At 43.0% G+C, this 19431-nt stretch overlaps 1 protein-coding gene across 2 annotated transcripts in view; it reads right to left on the bottom strand.

The window, feature by feature from the left end:
- The window catches only part of gabra3 (gamma-aminobutyric acid type A receptor subunit alpha3), a 137945-nt gene that overhangs the window by 73938 nt on the left and 44576 nt on the right, over positions 1-19431 (bottom strand). For both annotated transcript variants that reach the window (XM_014128918.3, XM_045690027.2), the window contains exons 3-4: positions 11206-11327; positions 8961-9031 (exon numbers count right to left, since the gene is read on the bottom strand). In XM_014128918.3, the coding sequence (XP_013984393.1) occupies positions 8961-9031; positions 11206-11327 (193 nt within the window). The remainder of the gene's footprint in view (positions 1-8960; positions 9032-11205; positions 11328-19431) is intronic.

Below are 19431 nucleotides of genomic sequence, written 5' to 3'. Positions count from 1 at the left end.
GTACAAATACATGATAAAGTACAGAACAGTTATAGACAAGAACAATATAAGATATTACATTACATTTCAAATAAAAATACAAATAAGAGTTATATATTGGAGATACACCAAGTGACAACAAAAATAATATTTACACACTATTCCTATATACATATTCTTATATACAGTACAGTTAAATTAGATCTTTAAACAGAGGAGAGGCGCTGTGATACAATATGTTTTTTTTTTTTATCTGTTTTTTAAAGCTAAACTTGCTTTTTGCCTGAGTAACCTCTGGTGGCAGAGCATTCCATGATGACATGGCTCTATACATAACTGAGTAACCTCTGGTAGCAGAGCATTCCATGATGACATGGCTCTATACATAACTGAGTAACCTCTGGTAGCAGAGCATTCCATGATGACATGGCTCTATACATAACTGAGTAACCTCTGGTGGCAGAGCATTCCATGATGACATGGCTCTATACATAACTGAGCGACGCATTAAATCTGTTTTTGGTTTGGGTACCGTGAAGAAACCCATAGTGGCGTGTCTGGTGGGGTATGTATGTCTGTTTCAAGTGTATGCAAATAAATTATACAAGTGGTTAGGCATTTAACACACAAATGTTTCTTAAAAAGACTAGAAGAGAAGTAGTCAATTTCTCCTCAACCCTAAACCATGAAAGACTATCATGCATGTTGTTGATGTTAGTTCTGTGTGAGCAGTTAAGGGCAAGGCATGCTGCTTTGTTTTGAGCCAGCTGACCATATTACCAGACAGTAATCAAGATGGGACAAGACCAGAGCCTGAACAACTAGTACAGTTGATCTGTGTTGAAAACACAGAACATGTTTTTATAACAGACATACCTCTCCCCATCTTCACAGCAACTTTGCCAATATGACTTGACCATGATAACTGACCATCCAATGTTACTCCCTGGAGTTCAGCTTGTTCAATGGTCACACCTTTTATGCACAACTCCAGTTGAGGTTTAGGTCTAAGAGAAGGCTTTGAATCAAATACAATGCTTTTGGTTTTAGATGTATTTAAGACCAGTTTATTGTTAATTACCCATTCTGACACTGACTGTAACTCCTTGCTATGAAATGCCAGGGCTGATTTCTGTTTTCAGTCTGCCCCTAAGACCAACTCTCTCGCTGAGCTCGGTAATGATGAGCTGGAGACTTCTTGCCCATGTACGCATTAATTAAGAGCTAGTCATTATTCCTCTCTTTCTCCCACTCTCTCAATCATTTTCCAGTCCAATCTCTTTCTCCCTGACTTCCTCTGTCGTTCTCCCCTGCTGGGACTGACCTGTGCATGTGTGATGTGCTGTCAATCACACATTATCTCTGGGGTTCCAACAGCTCCTCCATATTTGTCTCTGAGGCAGAAACAGATTTTCGCAGCAGATTGTTTCAGGCCACCACGTCAGTCTGATTTGTTCCAAGAGAATCAGAGTTCAGGCAGCAGCATTTCCATACAAACTGTGTGGATACTATGCAGTATTGAACAGGGCGATAGATAGATGATTTGGACAGCTAAACATTTCCTCATTACGTTTTTATTGACATAAACAACCATATAATTTGCATGTTGACTTAGTACCCATCTCAGAGATCAATAACACTATTTGATTGGAAATGAGAATGACACAATCATTTCCTGTGGTGTATCGATCAGCAGACAAGGAACTGATCAACATCACAGTTAGTTGTGCCCTGATAGACATCATGCTTACTACTGTAGCTTGTTTTAGCACCGCATGAAAAGCACTTTTCCTCATGCATAATTGAATATGGATAATTGCATAAAGACGACACACAGGGCACATAATGAATCACATTATGTTCTCAAATTACTACCGTAGATCAGACACAGTTAGGTAAACACTGTGATCATGACAAGCATGTGCACATCTGAGAGATGTTCTGATGCTTTTTACGTTAGATATTGTAGATCAGGGATCATCAACTAGATTCAGCCGCGGGACGTTTTTTTCTTGAGCGGAGGGTTGGGGGACCAGAAGAGAATTACAAATAATTTGTAGACTGCAGATCGGCTGCAAGAAGCCAAAAACAGATAAAACATTTGACTAAAACATAATAATTTCAAACCTTGCTTACATTTGTATACAATCACAACTTTCTATTATGCGTGGGAGTACTTGGGAACATATTTCCAAAATTAAAATGACTTGGAGCTGATTACCTGGTGTTTTTACAGTCTTTCATGAATAAAACGTTTGCTTAGAAAACTTGGGGAGCTAAATAAAACCACCCGCGAACCAAATTCAGCCCGTGGGCCGCCCTTTCGGGAACTCGGGCGTAGATGTTGCATGTTTTCCCTATAAGCCACTCATTGGAGCATTTAGTGTTTCCTAAGAGTCCACTTCACCTCTCACGTTTTCCTACCATCTCAATTATGTGACATGGTGAAAGCGGCCCTTAGGGAGCAGTGTGAGGAAACTGGGAACATTGGTATTGCTGTGCCGTAATCATGGAGCTGTGGTGTTTATGAACAGACCAGATGATTACATCCTCTCCTGCCACAGGCCATTACTTTCTTTGGAAACGTTTAGGGTGTTCGCCCGGATGCATTCTAATTGGCTCGATCTGTTAAGTCTAATCTTCTGAATGACCTTAGGATGAAAATATGGAATGCATGTATGATGTGTAAACTGTACTGATATCTCTTAATATCTGGAATATTTAATATTATTGTTTGTAAAAACAAAAAGAATCATTATAGATACATGACTGAGCAACCGCAGTAAACTATTCTAAGACTGCATAAACATTTTTTATGAGGGATACTTGCTGAGCTGAAGTTGCATTGCAATCACACAGCATGGATTTAAGAGAGTTGGCTTAATGACTTGTAACTATAGCAACACAATACAGACTCTCATGATGCGGCCTATTAAGGATGCAAATTGTCTTAACACTTATTCCCTCCCTGAATATGAGTTGATCATATTGTGACAAAAAGCGAAATGAAGACCAGTTTGGTGGGAGAGAAGATGGAGTACTATTGTGAGAGCACATTATATTGTTACCAGAGTGCATTCAATGAGTTTCCCTGAAGGACACTTTTCATTTTACTGGAGTCTCAACAATTTTAATTCTCAGTTAACCTCCCTACAACCCACCTTTCTTTATTATTTTCCTGCAAGAGGACTTATTTGGCGTGCGTCCCCTTGAGCAAGGGCACGATGATGGATACAGAATCCTAGCATTCACCCTCAAACACCAACAGGAAAAATAACTCCACCTAATTTATTCGTTTGGAGGACCATTCACTGTATAGGGTTCCTTCCCAGGATTTTGGATCCAAATGTTGTTTTTCTTCCCTCGTAACAGAAAATATAATTTGGTAGCTGAAATAGGGACCAATTACAGCAGAAGAAATAAGAGTTAACCATAGAGAGAGAGAGAGAGAGTACTTTACTGGTCTAGCCAAATAGGCCACAAAGGGAAGGAGAGAGATTTGTACAGGCATAATGCATGGAAGACTAGAGCATAGTAGAGCCCAACATCCACCTAGTATACTCCATCTGGATCAGGAAGGGACCTGTTTCATAAAAAGACTAAACTGTTTGCTTGTATAGATGGATGCTATATAATCAAGCAAAAATAACTCCAGGGGAGTGAAAATGATAATGCTTGGACGATAAGGCTCTTTTAAAAGCTTTGTTCTGTGCCAGTGTAGTACTACCTAGCGTGTTGATACCACAGGTGTCGAGAGTTTTTCAGCACAGTAGATTGTGAAATGAGAACAGAGCTTGTTGGGATCAAGACAGCCCCCCAGACAAGCTCTGCCATCGTCGTCAAGCAGTGTTCTACACAGTACCTGGGGCAGATTAGACTGCCCTCAATTTCATTACACCAGGCCTGTCAACCCCAGCCCACCAGAGAACAGGAGAATACACCATGACAGCGCAGACGCAGGAACAAATGAGACGGAGCTACGCGAACCTCCAGAGACACAGACAGATACAGGGGAGCAGAGAGGGAGGAGACAGAGAGAGAGGGAAACAGGTGAGAGGAAGGAGAGAGGAAAGAGAGAAAGAAACATTGAAAAAGGAGAGGAGAGAGAGGGATACATGAGAGGAGAGAGGGAGGAGGGATGAGAGAGAGGGAAAGAGGAGAGGAGAGAGGGAGGAGAGAGGAGAGAGAGGGAAACAGGATAGGAGAGATAGGGATACAGGAGAGGAGAAAGGGAGGGAGAAATAGAGGAGCGAGCGAGAGAGAGAGAAAGATAGAATAAAGGATAGATGGAGAAAGACAGAGAGAGAGCAGCACATTCACCTCCTCTCCAGCCATCACCAACATCAAATCAAATGTTATTTGTCACACGCACTGAATACAACAGGTGTAGACCTTACAGTGAAATGCTTACATACAAGCACTTAACCAACAATGCAGTTTTAATAATAATAAGTGTAAGTAAAAAAATTGATAAGTAAAAATGTAAATAAAAGTAACAAATAATGAAAGAGCAGCAGTAAAACAACAGTAGCGAGGCTATATACAGGGGGTACCAGTACAGAGACAATGTGTGGGGGCACCGGTTAGTCAAGGTAATTTTGGAAATATTTACATGTACACTAACGGTCAAAAGTTTTAGAACACGGACTCATCCAAGGGTTTCTCTGTATTTTTACTATTTTCTACATTGTAGAATAGTAGTGAAGACATCAAAACTATGAAATAACACATATTGAATCATGTAGTAAGCAAAAAAGTGTTAAACAAATCAAAATATATTTTATATTTGAGATTCTTCAAAGTAGCCACCCTTTGCCTTGATGACAGCTTTGCACACTGTTGGCATTCTCTCAACCAGCTTCATGAGGTAGTCACCTGGAATGCATTTAAATTAATTAACAGGTTTGCCTTCTTAAAAGTTAATTTGTGGAATTTCTTTCCTTCTTAATGCATTTGAGCCAATCAGTTGGGTTAAATGCATTCCAGGTGACTACCTCATGAAGCTGGTTGAGAGAATGCCAACAGTGTGCAAAGCTGTCATCAAGGCAAAGGGTGGTTACTTTGAAGAATCTCAAACATAAAATATATTTTGATTTGTTTAACACTTTTTTGGTTACTACATGATTCCATATGTGTTATTTCATAGTTTTGATGTCTTTACTATTATTCTACAATGTAGAAAATAGTTAAAATAAAGAATTAAGAAAAACCCTTGAATGAGTAGATGTTCTACAACTTTTGACCAGTAGTGTATGTAGAGTTAGTGACTATGCATAGATAATAAACATAGAGTAAGTAGAGGGGGGGGGGGGGGGGGGGGTGTGTAAATAGTCTGGTTAGCCATTTGATTAGCTGTTCGGGAGTCTTATGGCTTGGGGGTAGAAGCTGTTAAGAAGCCTTTTGGACCTAGACTTGGCGCTCCGGTACCGCTTGCTGTGCGTTAGCAGAGAGAACAGTCTATGACTAGGGTGGCTGGAGTCTTTGACAATTTTTAGGGCCTTCATCTGACACCGCCTGGTATAGAGATCCTGGATGGCAGGAAGCTTGGCCCCAGCGATGTACTGGGCCGTACGCACTACCCTCTGTAGTGCCTTGTGGTCTGAGGCCAAGCAGTTGCCATACCAGGTAGTGATGCAACCAGTCAGGATGCTCTCGATGGTGCAGATGTAGAAATTTTGGTGGATCTGAGGACCCATGCAAAAACTATTTTCAGTCCCCTAAGGGGGAATAGGCTTTGTCGTGCCCTCTTCACGACTGTCTTGGTGTGTTTGGACCATGATAGTTTGTTGGTGATGTGGACACCAAGGAACTTGAAGTTCTCAACCTGCTCCACTACAGCCCCATCGATGAGAATGGGGGCGTGCTCGGTCCTCCTTTTCCTGTAGTCCACAATCATCTCCTTTGTGATGTCACCCACATTTAAGGGATTGGCCTGAAAGCATGTAAAGTAATCGGTGGACAACATAAGCTGCATTTACACAGGCAGGCTAATTCTGATCTTTTGCCAATAATTGGTCTTTTGACCAATCAGATCAGATCTTTTGCCAATAATTGGGCAAAGGATCAGAATTGCTGTAAGCATTCTACACTTTTACTGGGATTTGCAAGTTCTTGTTAAATCGGCCTGATATTTGAGTTTTGCACAAAATATCTTCCTGACTTTAGCTCTTACTCGCCGTCTGTCGTGATGGTGGAGAAAGTGGAGCAGACACTCAATGGCATATTGGACCCAGTAAAGACGCAGGAGAACTGGCCCTGAGGGTAGGAGCGGGGGGTAGGGAGGTGGGGGGGATTCCTAAGACTGGCTGGGGGTGGCACACAGATGGGTAATTGGACCACGATGTGTGAGAAACCAAGTTGTGAGCTGCCCTGGGTATAGGTTGTCCTCTAAGAAAAAGGAAGATAATGTCATATGATGTTAATTAGATCTTTTTTCCCAGGCTTTAAACGGTCCAACTTTTTGCTAATTAAAAATTATATCATTTCTAGAAACTCGCAAAATCCTTTTGATATTCAAAAGATGATTATGATAATGTTAACCTAACTAATTGTTGCTTTGTAATTCAACTACGGTTTACGCTCCATATTATGTAGCCGATTGCACTCTGATTTCTTCTCACTATTAGTAGATGAGGGCCTGCCTGTGCAGAATGAGCAGAGCCGCTGCATGGCTTGGGTGATTCATCTTACATGCCAAACCCAATTGTGTGTGTGATTAAGAGGCATGCGATTCCTCCAGGCCCGCCCCATAACCAATTTCCTGATCTCTAAAATGAACCCATTCCAATTCTAAGCAGCTGAATTCTTGTGTCACTGAATGGGAAAGGGATGTCTGAATATGTACAGGTGTAGGATCTTAATTTGATCACCCAGTTGCAGGAGAACTTTCCAGCAATGCAGGACGTTTTAAACTTGTGTATTTTAGGTTTAAAAAGGTTTCTGAAGTTTGTAATTTCCATTTTGTAATCTCCCTTACGAAAAATGTGTCAACCCCTACAAAATGTGTCCGTTATTATAATCCACATAATAACTTACATTTTTTGTTGCTGCAGGATTATTTTCCTGCTGTAGCAAACTGGCTCAAATTAAGATATTACATATGTACAGTACCAGTCAAAAGTTTGGACACACCTACTCATTCAAGGGTTTTTCTTTATTTTTACTATTTTCTAATAGTGAAGAGGTCAAAACCATGAAATAAGACACATGATATCATGTAGTAACCAAAAAAAGTGTTAAACAAATCAAAATATATTTTATATTTCAGATTCTTCAAAGTAACCACCCCCTGCCTTGATGACAGCTTTGCACACTCTTGGCATTCTCTCAACCAGCTTCATGAGGTAGTCACCTAGAATGCATATCAATTACCAGGTGTGCCTTCTTAAAAGTTAATTTGTGGAATTTCAAACCTTGCTTATATTTGTATAGGGTCACGAGTCTTTCTATACTGAACAAAAATATTAAACGCAACATGCAACAATTTCATAGATGTTACTGAGTTATAGTTCATATAAGGAAATCAGTCAATTGAAAAATTCATTAGGCCCTAATCTAGGGATTTCACATGACTGGGAATACAGATATGCATCTGTTGGTCACAGATGACATTAAAAAACAAGTAGGGGTGTGAATCAGAAAACCAGTCAGTATCTGACGTGACCACCATTTGCCTCATGCGTGATAGATCTCCTTCACATAAAGTTTATCAGGCTGTTGATTGCGGACTGTGGTATGTTGTCCCACTCCTCTTCAATGGCTGTGCGAAGTTGCTGGATATTGTCAGGAACTGGAACACACAGTCGTACACGTCAATCCAGAGCATCCCAAACATGCTCAATGGGTGACATGTCTGGTGAGTATGCAGACCATAGATGAACTGGGACATTTTCAGCTTCCAGGAACTGTGTACAAATCCTTGCGACATGGGGCCTTCCATTATCATGCTGAAACATGAGGTGATGGCGTCGGATGAATGGCACGACAATGGGCCTCAGGATCTCGTCATCGATAAAATGCAATTGTGTTCATTGTCCATAGCTTATGCCTGCCAATACGATAACCCCAACGCCACTATGGGGCACTCTTTCACAACATTGACATCAGCAAACCACTCGCCCACACAACGCCATACACGTGGTCTGCAGCTGTGAGGCCAGTTGGATGTACTGCCAAATTCTCTAAAATGGAGGCCCCTTATGGTAGTGAAATGAACATGCAATACTCTGGCAACAGCTCTGGTGGACATTCCTGCAGTCAGCCTGCCAATTGCACGTTCCCTAAAAACTTGAGACATCTGTGGCATTGTGTTGTGTGACAGAATTGCACATTTTAGAGTGGCCTTTTATTGTCCCCAGCACAAGGGGCACCTGTGTAATGATCATGCTATTTAATCAGCTTCTTGATATACCACACCTGTTAGGTGGATGGATTATCTTGGCAAAGGAGAAATGCTCACTAACAGGGATGTAAACACATTTGAGCACAACATTTGAGAGAAATAAGCTTTTTGTGCCTATAGAACATGTCTAGAATATTTTATTTCAGCTCATGAAACATGAGACCAACACTTTACGTGTTGCATTTATATTTTTATTCAGTGTATTATGAGCTGAAATAAAAGATTCTAGAAATGTTCCATTAAATTAAAATAACATTAGCCTCATCCACATTCATGGCCTATAACCGATGATGTCATGTTTAGCCAGTCACTCACTATAGGATGGTCGATATACAGTACAGTCCAGGGAAAGATGCTTGCAGCATTAAGTTTACAGATATGGATAGTCCAATCAATGTGACCTTACCTTAAAAACTCCTTCTCTATGTATTACATAATTACAACAGTTTTGTCTCAAATATAGTATAAATGACACCAAAAAAAGAGATTTGGAGTGAATTATTTGATAAGTCATGCTGGTCCTATAGGGGTCACATTCTGAGGATCTGGGCACCGGACAGTACAGTAATATATCACTCACCATGTCTGTGTCTGACACCGGTCCAAAGCTGGTCACGTAGATATTTGTCCTCACCTCCGTCACACTCTCTGCTTTGACACGAGGAGAAGACATAGGTAGAGTTTAAGTACCTTCCTTAAGGGACAGAGGTGTGCTCCATCTAAGATGGTTACCAGTCCTTACCTGACCCCCAGGCCGTACTGCTGCTCTGTCTACTTCAGGTTGGTTGTTGATGTCAATTTAGTAAAGTCAGCTCACTTTCCAAACACCAAATCCAATGACAGAGTCAGAAACATGAATGTTTTATCTCTCACCACTCAACCAAACAAGGCTGAACCTATGGAGGTAGCGAGACTTTGATAGAGGTTGTTTTTAGGGAGAGTGTTTGCATCATTATCACGGTCACAAACTGAGATGAGAAATCACAGGAATAATGAGGGTTGGCAGGACCACATTAAAATCATATTTAGGCCTGTTCACAGGGACTTGTTTGTATTGGTGTCAGATGATGCTATTCACTGTGCATTATCCTAATGCACTCTATTGTGTATAATCCTTTAACTGGGAGCGCTTCCTATCTGCACAGTCTGGGTAAACAACATTTCCTGTGTAATTGGGTGAAATGTGCAGTTTCAGAATAGAGTTAAGGACTGGAGATGAAACACTGAGACAGACTGCCAAAAGTCTGCTGCACATGAGTCATCTTAAATGCGATGACGGAAGTGGTGGGAATCACCTTTTACTTATAAGGTTTCCAATTAGAGCCTCATGGCCAGGCCTTAACTTTCATTTTATCGATTGCAGGATGTAAATGAACGAGGGGCTTTGATGTAAGGCTGTGAGTGGCTGTCTGCCAGTCGTTGCTCCGAGACGGAGTGAAACCGATGGAATGCTTCCAGAACATGCCGCTATGGAATCTAGAGTTCCCCTGGCAACATGACATTGGCCATTAATCAAAATGCACATGCCGAGGGCTTTGGAATACAGAATATGTCCAACACATTTGGAGGGCACCTGAAATTTCTCTGTCTGGAAGGTCGGAGACTCATGGAAAGTGCATAGGTGGCAGAGCTAGTGTGGTGACAGATTTATCATACATCCTAGTGGGGGTGGAATAGAGCCGGGTGCTCACCACTGTCAGCTTAAAACATCACATGGATTTCATGTTCACACTCTCATAGACCTCTGACTAAGAATTCTAAATCACTTATAATAAGCTCCATTTTGAAAAAATCCACAATAAATGTAAAATCATTAGCACACGGTTTTATCACCACCCTAATGATGATGTAGCATTAGCATTAGATGACGTAGCGTTAGCATTAGCTGATGTAGCATTATCATTAAATGATGTTATTACATTAGCACTTCCTCCGCCAAGACAGGGCAGGGCCGTCCCCAGTGGGCAGGAAATCAGAGCTCTGCTGGACCTCTGAGATCTGAAGACAGGGCTTGCAAGCCAAGTGTCAAGAAGCTGCTGTTTTTAATAGGGTCTTTGTGGCATTCTGTTGGCGATAACCATCTCCTTGTGAGGAGGATCAATAATTTCACTGTTCCTTAAAGCAATATGTTCATGATCTGAAGAGACGTAGCATACTCTCACTGTGATCAGGGAAACTGAGCTGTTAATGACACTACTGTATGGCTCTGAAGGATCAATGGAGGTCAAGCTGACAAGGGACCCAATTTTTCATAAGGTCACAGCTCCAAATCCATCACTGCACACCATGGCTAGCTTCCTGGCTCGGTGAGCCTGGGCTGTCAATGTGGGGAGGTAGGGAGGAGGAAGGGAGGAGAGGACTTGCAAGTGCTCTCTGTTTCAGTAGAGGCAGTGGTCAGCGGCTTGTTTCTAACTAGATGGATATTATTTGTACTTCACTCCTGATCCTGGGGCACCATATCATGTGTTCAAGCTTTTGTCCCAGACCAGCACTAACAAACCTGATTCAGCTGGTGAAGGTTTTTATGATTAGCAGATTGATTCTTCAAGTTAAAACTAGCTTTAATAGTTTTGGGTAGTAGAGGCAGACAGACATTGCAAAAAGGTAATATGCTAGCTAGCTGATGATCTCTTTGAAGCAATGTATGGCTATATAATGAATGTTTCAAAGACAGTTTTATTAAAGTGGTGGATGGCAGACAGCAGCTTAGAGAGAATCCTACACATTGTGTGTGGCAGAGCCCAAAAGGCACTATTAGCAGTATGTCTGGCTCTGTTAGAGGTAGGGAGAGGTGGGCAGTGTCTTCGCTCAACAAACCAGCCTACCTCCTAGTCCGGGGCGAAGCCTGTTGTCGTAGCCATCTAGCAGTCTGTCCAGGATCCGGGTGAAAATAGTGATGTTGTCTCTACTGTCGTCAGGCATCGGCTCTCTGTGCCCAACCACTGCCCTGCAGAGAGAGAGAGAGAGAGAGAGAGAGAGAGAGAGAGAGAGAGAGAGAGAGAGAGAGAGAGTGAGAGAGAGAGATTTAAATTGAACACAGCAGACATCTGAGTCTTTTGAGTCTTTCCTGTACCAGTGCTTCCTCAGACTCAGATTAGTTATGAGAAATACAGCTCCACCTGAACCTGAACACCACATGTGTCTGGCTGTCCACAGCTTCACTCTGCACTCGTAATGAATTTCCTTTTTACAACGAGCTCAGGCCAGACTATTGGAGGAACTACTGTTGTTTCAAACCACAGTGAGCTGTAGGGGTAATTGAACCTCTTTCTAATTCAACCTTCACAGTCATCGCTACCGCAATGAATAAGACACAAACATGTTGGGGTTTAATTTGAGGTGCTGTGTGGCAGCTCACCACTCTCAGACATGGAAAGACCGATTGAAGTCCAAAAGGATTAGTGAAGCCTGCCACAGAGCTGCTGCAAACTCTGCCTCGGGATTTCTTCCTCCTTCTTTCTACATAATATTGACAAAGTAGGTCCTAAATATGCAGTCAACCTCCGCTTCCTTAATTACCTTAAATATGACGAGTAATCATCTCGTTGTGGCCCTGGCCACCGTTCTTCAGTGAACAATGTTCTGGTGAGACGGAGAGGGCACCATAGATGCAGCACTGATGAGCTAATGAGTGCCATTTTCAATCAAACCCAGTCCCCCTGAGGGATTGATCTCTGACCTGTCTCCAGGTGACCCCTATCAACAAGCATGTCCGATGGCCGCTAACAGCTAACAGCTAACACTCATTTACATACAGGCATGCACCACACACAAGCACTCTCATATGAACACACATACACTACATGACCAAAAGTATGTGGACACCTGCTCATCGAACATCTCATTAATATGGAGTTGGTCCCCCTTTGCCGCTATAACAGCCTTGCACTAGATGTTGTAACCTTGCTGCGGGGATTTGCTTCCATTCAGCCACGAGAGCATTAGTGAGGTTGGGCACTGATGTTGGGCGATTAGGCCTGGCTCGCATTCGGTGTTCCAATTCATCCCAAAGGTGTTCGATGGGGTTGAGGTCAGGGCTCTGTGCAGGCCAGTCAAGTTCTTCCACACCGATCTCGACAAACCATTTCGGTATGGACCTCGCTTTGTGCACGGGGACATTGTCATGCTGAAACAGGGCCTTCCCCAAACTGTTGCCACAAAGTTGGAAGCACAGAATCATCTAGAATGTCATTGTATGCTCTAGCGTTAAGATTTCCCTTCACTGGAAGTAAGGGGCCTAACCTGAACCATGATGAACAGCCCCAGAACATTATTCCTCCTCTACCAAACTTTACAGTTGGCACTGTGCATTCAGGCAGATAGCGTTCTCCTGGCATCAGCCAAACCCAGATTCGACTGTCGGACTGCCAGATGGTAAAGCGTGATTCATCACTCCAGAGAACGCGTTTCCACTGATCCAGAATCTAATGGTGGCGAACTTTACACTACTCCAGCCAACGCTCGGCATTGCGCATGGTGATGTGTGCGGATGCTCGGCGATGGAAACCCATTTCATTAAGCTCCTGATGAACTGTTCTTGTTCTGATGTTGCTTCCAGAGGCAGTTTGGAACTTGGTAATGAGTGTTGCAACCGAGGACAGGCGATTTTTACACACTACACGCTTCAGCACTCGGCGGTCCCGTTCTGTGAGCTTGTGTGGCCTGCCTTGTTGCTCCAAGACATTTTCACTTCACAACAACAGTTCACCGGGGCAGCTCTAGCAGGGCAGAAATTTGACGAACTGACTTGTTGGAAAGCTGGCATCCTAAGATGGTGCCACGTTGAAAGTCACTGAGCTCTTCAGTAAAGCCATTCTACTGCCAATGTTCGTCTATGGAGGTTGTATGGCTGTGTGTTCAATTTTATACACCTGTCAGCAACGGGTATGGCTGAAATAGCCGAATCCACTAATTTGAAGGGGTGTCCACATACTTTTGTATATATAGTGTACAACTTTACATGGGCATGTCACTGTGCATTCAAACACATTATAGAGTTATATCTACCGTTTACATAGTACACTTTGGGGATTAACATGCACAAGTCCTCAACTGGCAGACGGACTAGGAATTGTGTTATTTCAAGGGATGGGTACATTGGCTGTACCTCTGAAATCTCCTTGTCAGTGTACCAGTACTAACAGCACTGTTAAGACAATGTCAAAAAGGAAAAGGAAACTTTAATGATGACAGCAGGACAGACAGAATTGAAACAAGAACATCACTGTTGTACGTGTGTGTGTGTGTGTGTGTGTATCTGCGCCTGCGTGCGTGTGGCACCTTGACGTATGAACTACTATTTGTGTTTCATATCCAATCATCTCAGATGCCAGTCAAAGCCAAAGGGGCCTCTACTGAAAATGAAGCAGGTCTGATTGATAAATAGAGAAAGAGAGAGGATAGAAAAAGAGCTGCACTGTGTATAACTCCACCGACATCTAATTCATTTCCTTGAGCTTAAAGAGGGGCTACGTATACACCCTCTGCATCCAAAGTGGGTACCTCAGGAAGCTTCCCTCAACCTCCCACATCTCTCTCTCTCTCTCTCTCTCCCTAGGCAACCCTATATTCTTTGGCTACATTGAATGTTTTCTCTTAGCTACTTTATGTAGCTAACATATTCTTGCTTCGTGTATTCCTCTTTGATTTAGAAGATACTGTTGCACAAACATGCTGATATAAGTCTACACCATCACTGTTATTATCAGGCTGTATAGCTAATTACGTTTGCTCTGACTCAGTACATGTATTAGCTAGCTAGCGATTAGCATTAGCATCTAACAATAAGCGGCTAACAAGATTTAGGCCCAATTTGCAATGAAAATACAAACTAGCTGTTTGCAGATGTAAGAAACACAAACTAATAGTGTAATTATAGAATGCTAGTGGATTTATATTAAGAAGCAAAGTGAAAACAGCATCGTTTTCATCAACATTGTTGCATGAGCTGCATTGACCATGCAGACTGAAAGCAAGTGTCTTGTGGTTGAGGAACAACAAATGCGCTCATGGTTGCCAGGTCTAGGTAACATTTACAGTACAATGACCACTCAAAACCCACCAAAAAGCCATGACAACTAGCCCAATTTTGTTATCCCACAGCAAGAAAGGAGTTGCTACATTTATACAATAAACAATTTTTCCATGACGTTATCGAGCCAACTAAGAAGGAATATCGACGTAACTTGTAACCACATTCGAAGCAAAATGCGGTTTTCATCAAAATAATAAATTATTGCGAACTATGAACTACATAATAAACAAATTTAAATATGTAGGAAGAGAAAATATAATTTGTCCTTGAACTCGCCAGATAATTTTTCATCAATGGAAATGTTTACTCATTTGACTGCTATGATGAAGCAATAAGGCACGAGGGGGTATGGCATATGGCCAATATACAACGACTAAGGGTTGTTAGTGACCCCCGAGTGGCGCAGTGGTCTAAGGCACTGCATCTCAATGCTTGAGGTGTCACTACAGACCCTGAGCTGTATCACAACTGGCCATGATTGGGAGTCCCATAGGGCGGCGCACAATTGGCCCAGTGTCGTCCGAGTTAAGGGAGGGTTTGGCCGGGGTAGGCCGTCATTGTAAAATAAGAATTTGTTCTTAACTGACTTGCATGGTTAAATAAAAAAAATATTTTGCATTGCGGAGTGCCTGGATACAGCTGTTAGCTGTGGTATATTAGCCATAAACCACTAGGGTGCCTTATTGCTATTATACACTGGTTACCAACGTAATATATATATATAAAACAGCGAGTAGCAGCAGTGTAAAAACAAAGGGGGGGGGGGGGGGGGGGGTTAATGTAAATAGTCTGGGTGGCCATTTGATTAATTGTTCAGCAGTCTTATGGCCTGGGGGTAGAAGCTGTTAAGGAGCCTTTTGGTCCTAGACTTGCCGTGCGGTAGCAGAGAGAACAGTCTATAACTTGGGTGACTGGAGTAATTTAAAAAAACACCACCTAATATATAGGTCCTTGATGTCAGGAAGCTTGGCCCCAGTGATGTACTGGGTCATACACTCTACCCTCTGTAGTGCCTTACGGTCAGATGCCGAGCAGTTGCCATACCAGGTGGTGATGCAACCGGTCAGTATGCTCTCGATGGTGCAGCTGTAGAACTTTTTAAGGACCTGGGGACCCATAAAAACTATTTTCAGTCCCCTAAGGGGGAAAAGGTGTTGTCGTGCCCTCTTCACAACTGTCTTGGTGTGTTTGGACCATGATAGTTTGTTGATGATGTGGACACCAAGGAACTTGAAACTCTCGACCCTCGACTCTCGACTTCAGCCCTGTCGATGTTAATAGGGGCCTGCTGAGCCCTTCTTTTCCGATAGTCCATAATCAGCTCCTTTGTCTTGCTCCCATTGAGAGGGAGGTTGTTGTTCTGGCAGTCTCTGATCTTCTCCCTATAGAATGTCTCATCACTGTCGGTGATCAGGCCTACCACTGTTGTGTCGTCAGCAAATTTAATGATGGTGTTGGAGTCGTGCTTGGCCACGCAGTCGTGGGTGAACAGGGAGTACAGGAGGGGACTAAGCACGCACCCCTGAGGGGCCCCAGTGTTGAGGATCAGCATTACAGAAATGCTGTTGCCTACCCTTACCACTTGGGGGGCGGCACGTCAGAAAGTCCAGGATCCAGTTGCAGAGGGAGGTGTTTAGTCCCAGGGTCCTTAGCTTAGTGATGAGCTTTGTGGGCACTCTGGTGTTGAACGCTGATCTGTAGTCAATTAACAGCATTCTCACATAGGTATTCCTTTTGTCCAGGTGGGAAAGGGAAGTGTGGAGTGTGGAGTGCGATTGAGATTGCGTCATCTGTGGATCTGATGGGGCGGTATGCGAAATGGAGCGAGCATGTACTGTGCTCCGTTTCTCTTTGCCTCGATCCCGACCATTCTCCCCGGCCCTGCCCCTGAAAAACATTCCCACATCATGATGCTGCTCTGACATGCACATTCAACTCTGGGACCTCATATAGGCAGGTGTGTGTCTTTTCAAATCATGTCCAATCAATTGAATTTACCACAGGTGAACCCAGAGAAGTTGTAGAAACATCTCAAGGATGATCAATGGAAAGAGGACGCACCTGAGCTCAATTTAGAGACTTATAACAAAGGGTCGTAATATGAGCAATTTTTTAAATGTATTTTTAATACATTTGCAAAAATGTGTAAAAACGTATTTTCGCGTTGTCATTATGGGGTATTATGTGTAGATTGCTGAGTAGTTTTGTTTATTTAATCCATTTTAGAATAAGGCTGTAATGTAACAAAATGTGGAAAAAGTCAAGAGGTCTGAATACTTTCTGAAGGCACTGTATGTTTACATTGCCAAAGCAAGTGAAATAGATAATAAACAAAAGTCCAATAAAAAATTAACAGTAAACATTACACTCACAAAAGTTAATAAAGAATAAAGGTAGCCAAAGGAGGTGTTGGCTTTGGGGATGACCAGTGAAATATACCTCCTGGAGCGCGTGCTACTGGTGGGTGTTGTGATGGTGACCAGTGAGCTGAGATAAGGTGGAGCTTTACCTAGCAAATATTTATAGATGATCTGGAGCCAGTGGGTTTGGCGACGAATATGTAGCAAGGACCAGTCAACGAGAGCATACAGGTCGCAGTGGTGGGTAGTATATGGGGCTTTGGTGACAAAACGGATGGCACTGTGAAAGACTGCATCCAATTTGCTGAGTAGAGTGTTGGAGGCTATTTTGTAAATGACATCGCCGAAGTCAAGGATCGGCAGGATAGTCCGTTTTACGAGGGTATGTTTGGCAGCATGAGTGAAGGAGGCTTTGTTGCGAAATAGGAAGCCGATTCTAGATTTAATTTTGGATTGGAGATGCTTAATATGAGTCTGGAAGGAGAGTTTACAGTCTAACCAGACATCTAGGTATTTAAAGTTGTCCACATATTCTAAGTCAGAACCGTCCAGAGTAGTGATGCTAGACGGGCGGGCGGGTGCGGGCAAAGATCGGTTGAAGAGCATGCATTTAGTTTTACTAGCGTTGAAGAGCAGTTGGAGGCCACGGAAGGAGTGTTGTATGGCATTGAAGCTTGTTTGGAGGTTTATTAACACGGTGTCCAAAGCAGGGCCAGATGTATACAGAATGGTGTCGTCTGCGTAGAGGTGGATCAGAGAATCACCAGCAGCAAGAGCGACATCATTGATACATACAGAGGAAAGAGTCGGCCCGAGAACTGAACCCTGTGGCACCCCCATAGAGACTGCCAGAGGTCCGGACAACAGGCCCTCTGATTTGACACACTGAACTCTATCTGGGAAGTAGTTAGTGAACCAGGCGAGGCAGTCATTTGAGAAACCAAGGCTGTTGAGTCTGCCGATAAGAATGCGGTAATTGACAGAGTCGAAAGCCTTGGCCAGGTCGATGAATACGGCTGCACAGTATTGTCTTTTATTGATGGCGGTTATGATATCATTTAGGACCTTGAGCGTGGCTGAGGTGCACCCATGACCAGCTCGGAAACCAGATTACATAGCGGAGAAGGTACGGTGGGATTCGAAATGGTAGGTGATCTGTTTGTTAACTTGGCTTTCGAGGACCTTGGAAAGGCAGGGAAGGATAGATGTAGGTCTGTAACAGTTTGGGTCTAGAGTGTCTCCGCCTTTGAAGAGGGGGATGACCGCGGGCGCTTTCCAATCTTTAGGAATCTCAGACGATACAAAAGAGAGGTTGAACAGACTAGTAATAGGGGTTGCGACAATGGCTGCGAATAATTTTAGGAACAGAGGGTCCAGATTTTCAAGCCCAGCTGATTTGTAGGGATCCAGATTTTGCAGCTCTTTCAGGACATCAGCTGTCTTGATTTGGGTGAAGGAGAAGCGATGGGGGCTTGGGCCAGTTGCTGCGGGGTGAGCAGAACTGTTGGCCGGGGTTGGGGTAGCCAGGTGGAAAGCGTGGCCAGCCGTAGAGAAATCCTTATTGAAATTCTCTATTATTGTGGATTTATCTGTGGTGACTGTGTTTCCTAGCCTCAGTGCAGTGGGCAGCTGAGTGGAGGTGCTCTTATTCTCCATGGACTTTACAGTGTCCCAAATCGTTTTGGAATTAGTGCTGCAGGATGCAAATTTCTGTTTGAAAAAGCTTGCCTTTGCTTTCCTAACTGACTGTGTATATTGGTTCCTGACTTCCCTGAAAAGTTGCATATCGCGCGGACTATTCGAAGCTAGTGCAGTGCGCCACAGGAAGTTTTTGTGCTGGTCAAGGGCAGTCAAGTCTGAAGTGAACAAAGGGCTATATCTGTTCTTAGTTCTACATTTTTTGAAAGGGGCATGCTTATTTAAGATGGTGAGGAAGGCACTTTTGAAGAACAACCATGCTTTTTCTACTGACGGGATGAGGTCAATATCCTTCCAGGATACCCGGGCCAGGTCAATTAGAAAGGCCTGCTCGCAGAACTGTTTTAGGGAGTGTTTGACAGTGATGAGGGGTGGTTGTTTGACCGCGGACCCATAACGTACCCAGGCAATTAGGCAGTGATCGCTGAGAGCCTGGTTGAAAACAGCAGAGGTGTATTTAGAGGGCAAGTTGGTCAGGATGATATCTATGAGGGTGCCCATGAAGTTGGAGACTTATATCTCCCTCACTAACTTTAAGCATCAGCTGTCAGAGAAGCTTACCGATCGCTGCAGCTGTTCACAGCCCATCTGTAAATAGCCCATCCAACCAACTACCTACCTCATCCCCATATTTGTTTTGGTTTTTCTGCTCTTTTGCACACCAGTATATCTACTTGCACATCCTCATCTGCACATCTATCACTCCAGTGTTAATTGCTAAATTGTAATTACGTCGCCACTATGGCCTATTTATTGCCTTACCTCCTTACTTCATTTGCACACACTGTATACAGATTTTTCTATTGTGTTATTGACTGTACGTTTGTTTATCCCATGTGTAACTATGTGTTCTTTTTGTCGCACTGCTTTGCTTTATCTTGGCCAGGTTGCAGTGTGCTTAAACTAATAACACGCTAATTATTGTATTTTTCTTGTCTAAATTGAATACATAATTTAAA

The sequence above is a fragment of the Salmo salar genome, chromosome 11, assembly GCF_965601325.2.
Source record: "Salmo salar chromosome 11, fSalSal1, whole genome shotgun sequence".
Taxonomy (NCBI): Eukaryota; Metazoa; Chordata; class Actinopteri; order Salmoniformes; family Salmonidae; genus Salmo; species Salmo salar.
This window is presented reverse-complemented; position numbering and strand designations above follow the sequence as displayed.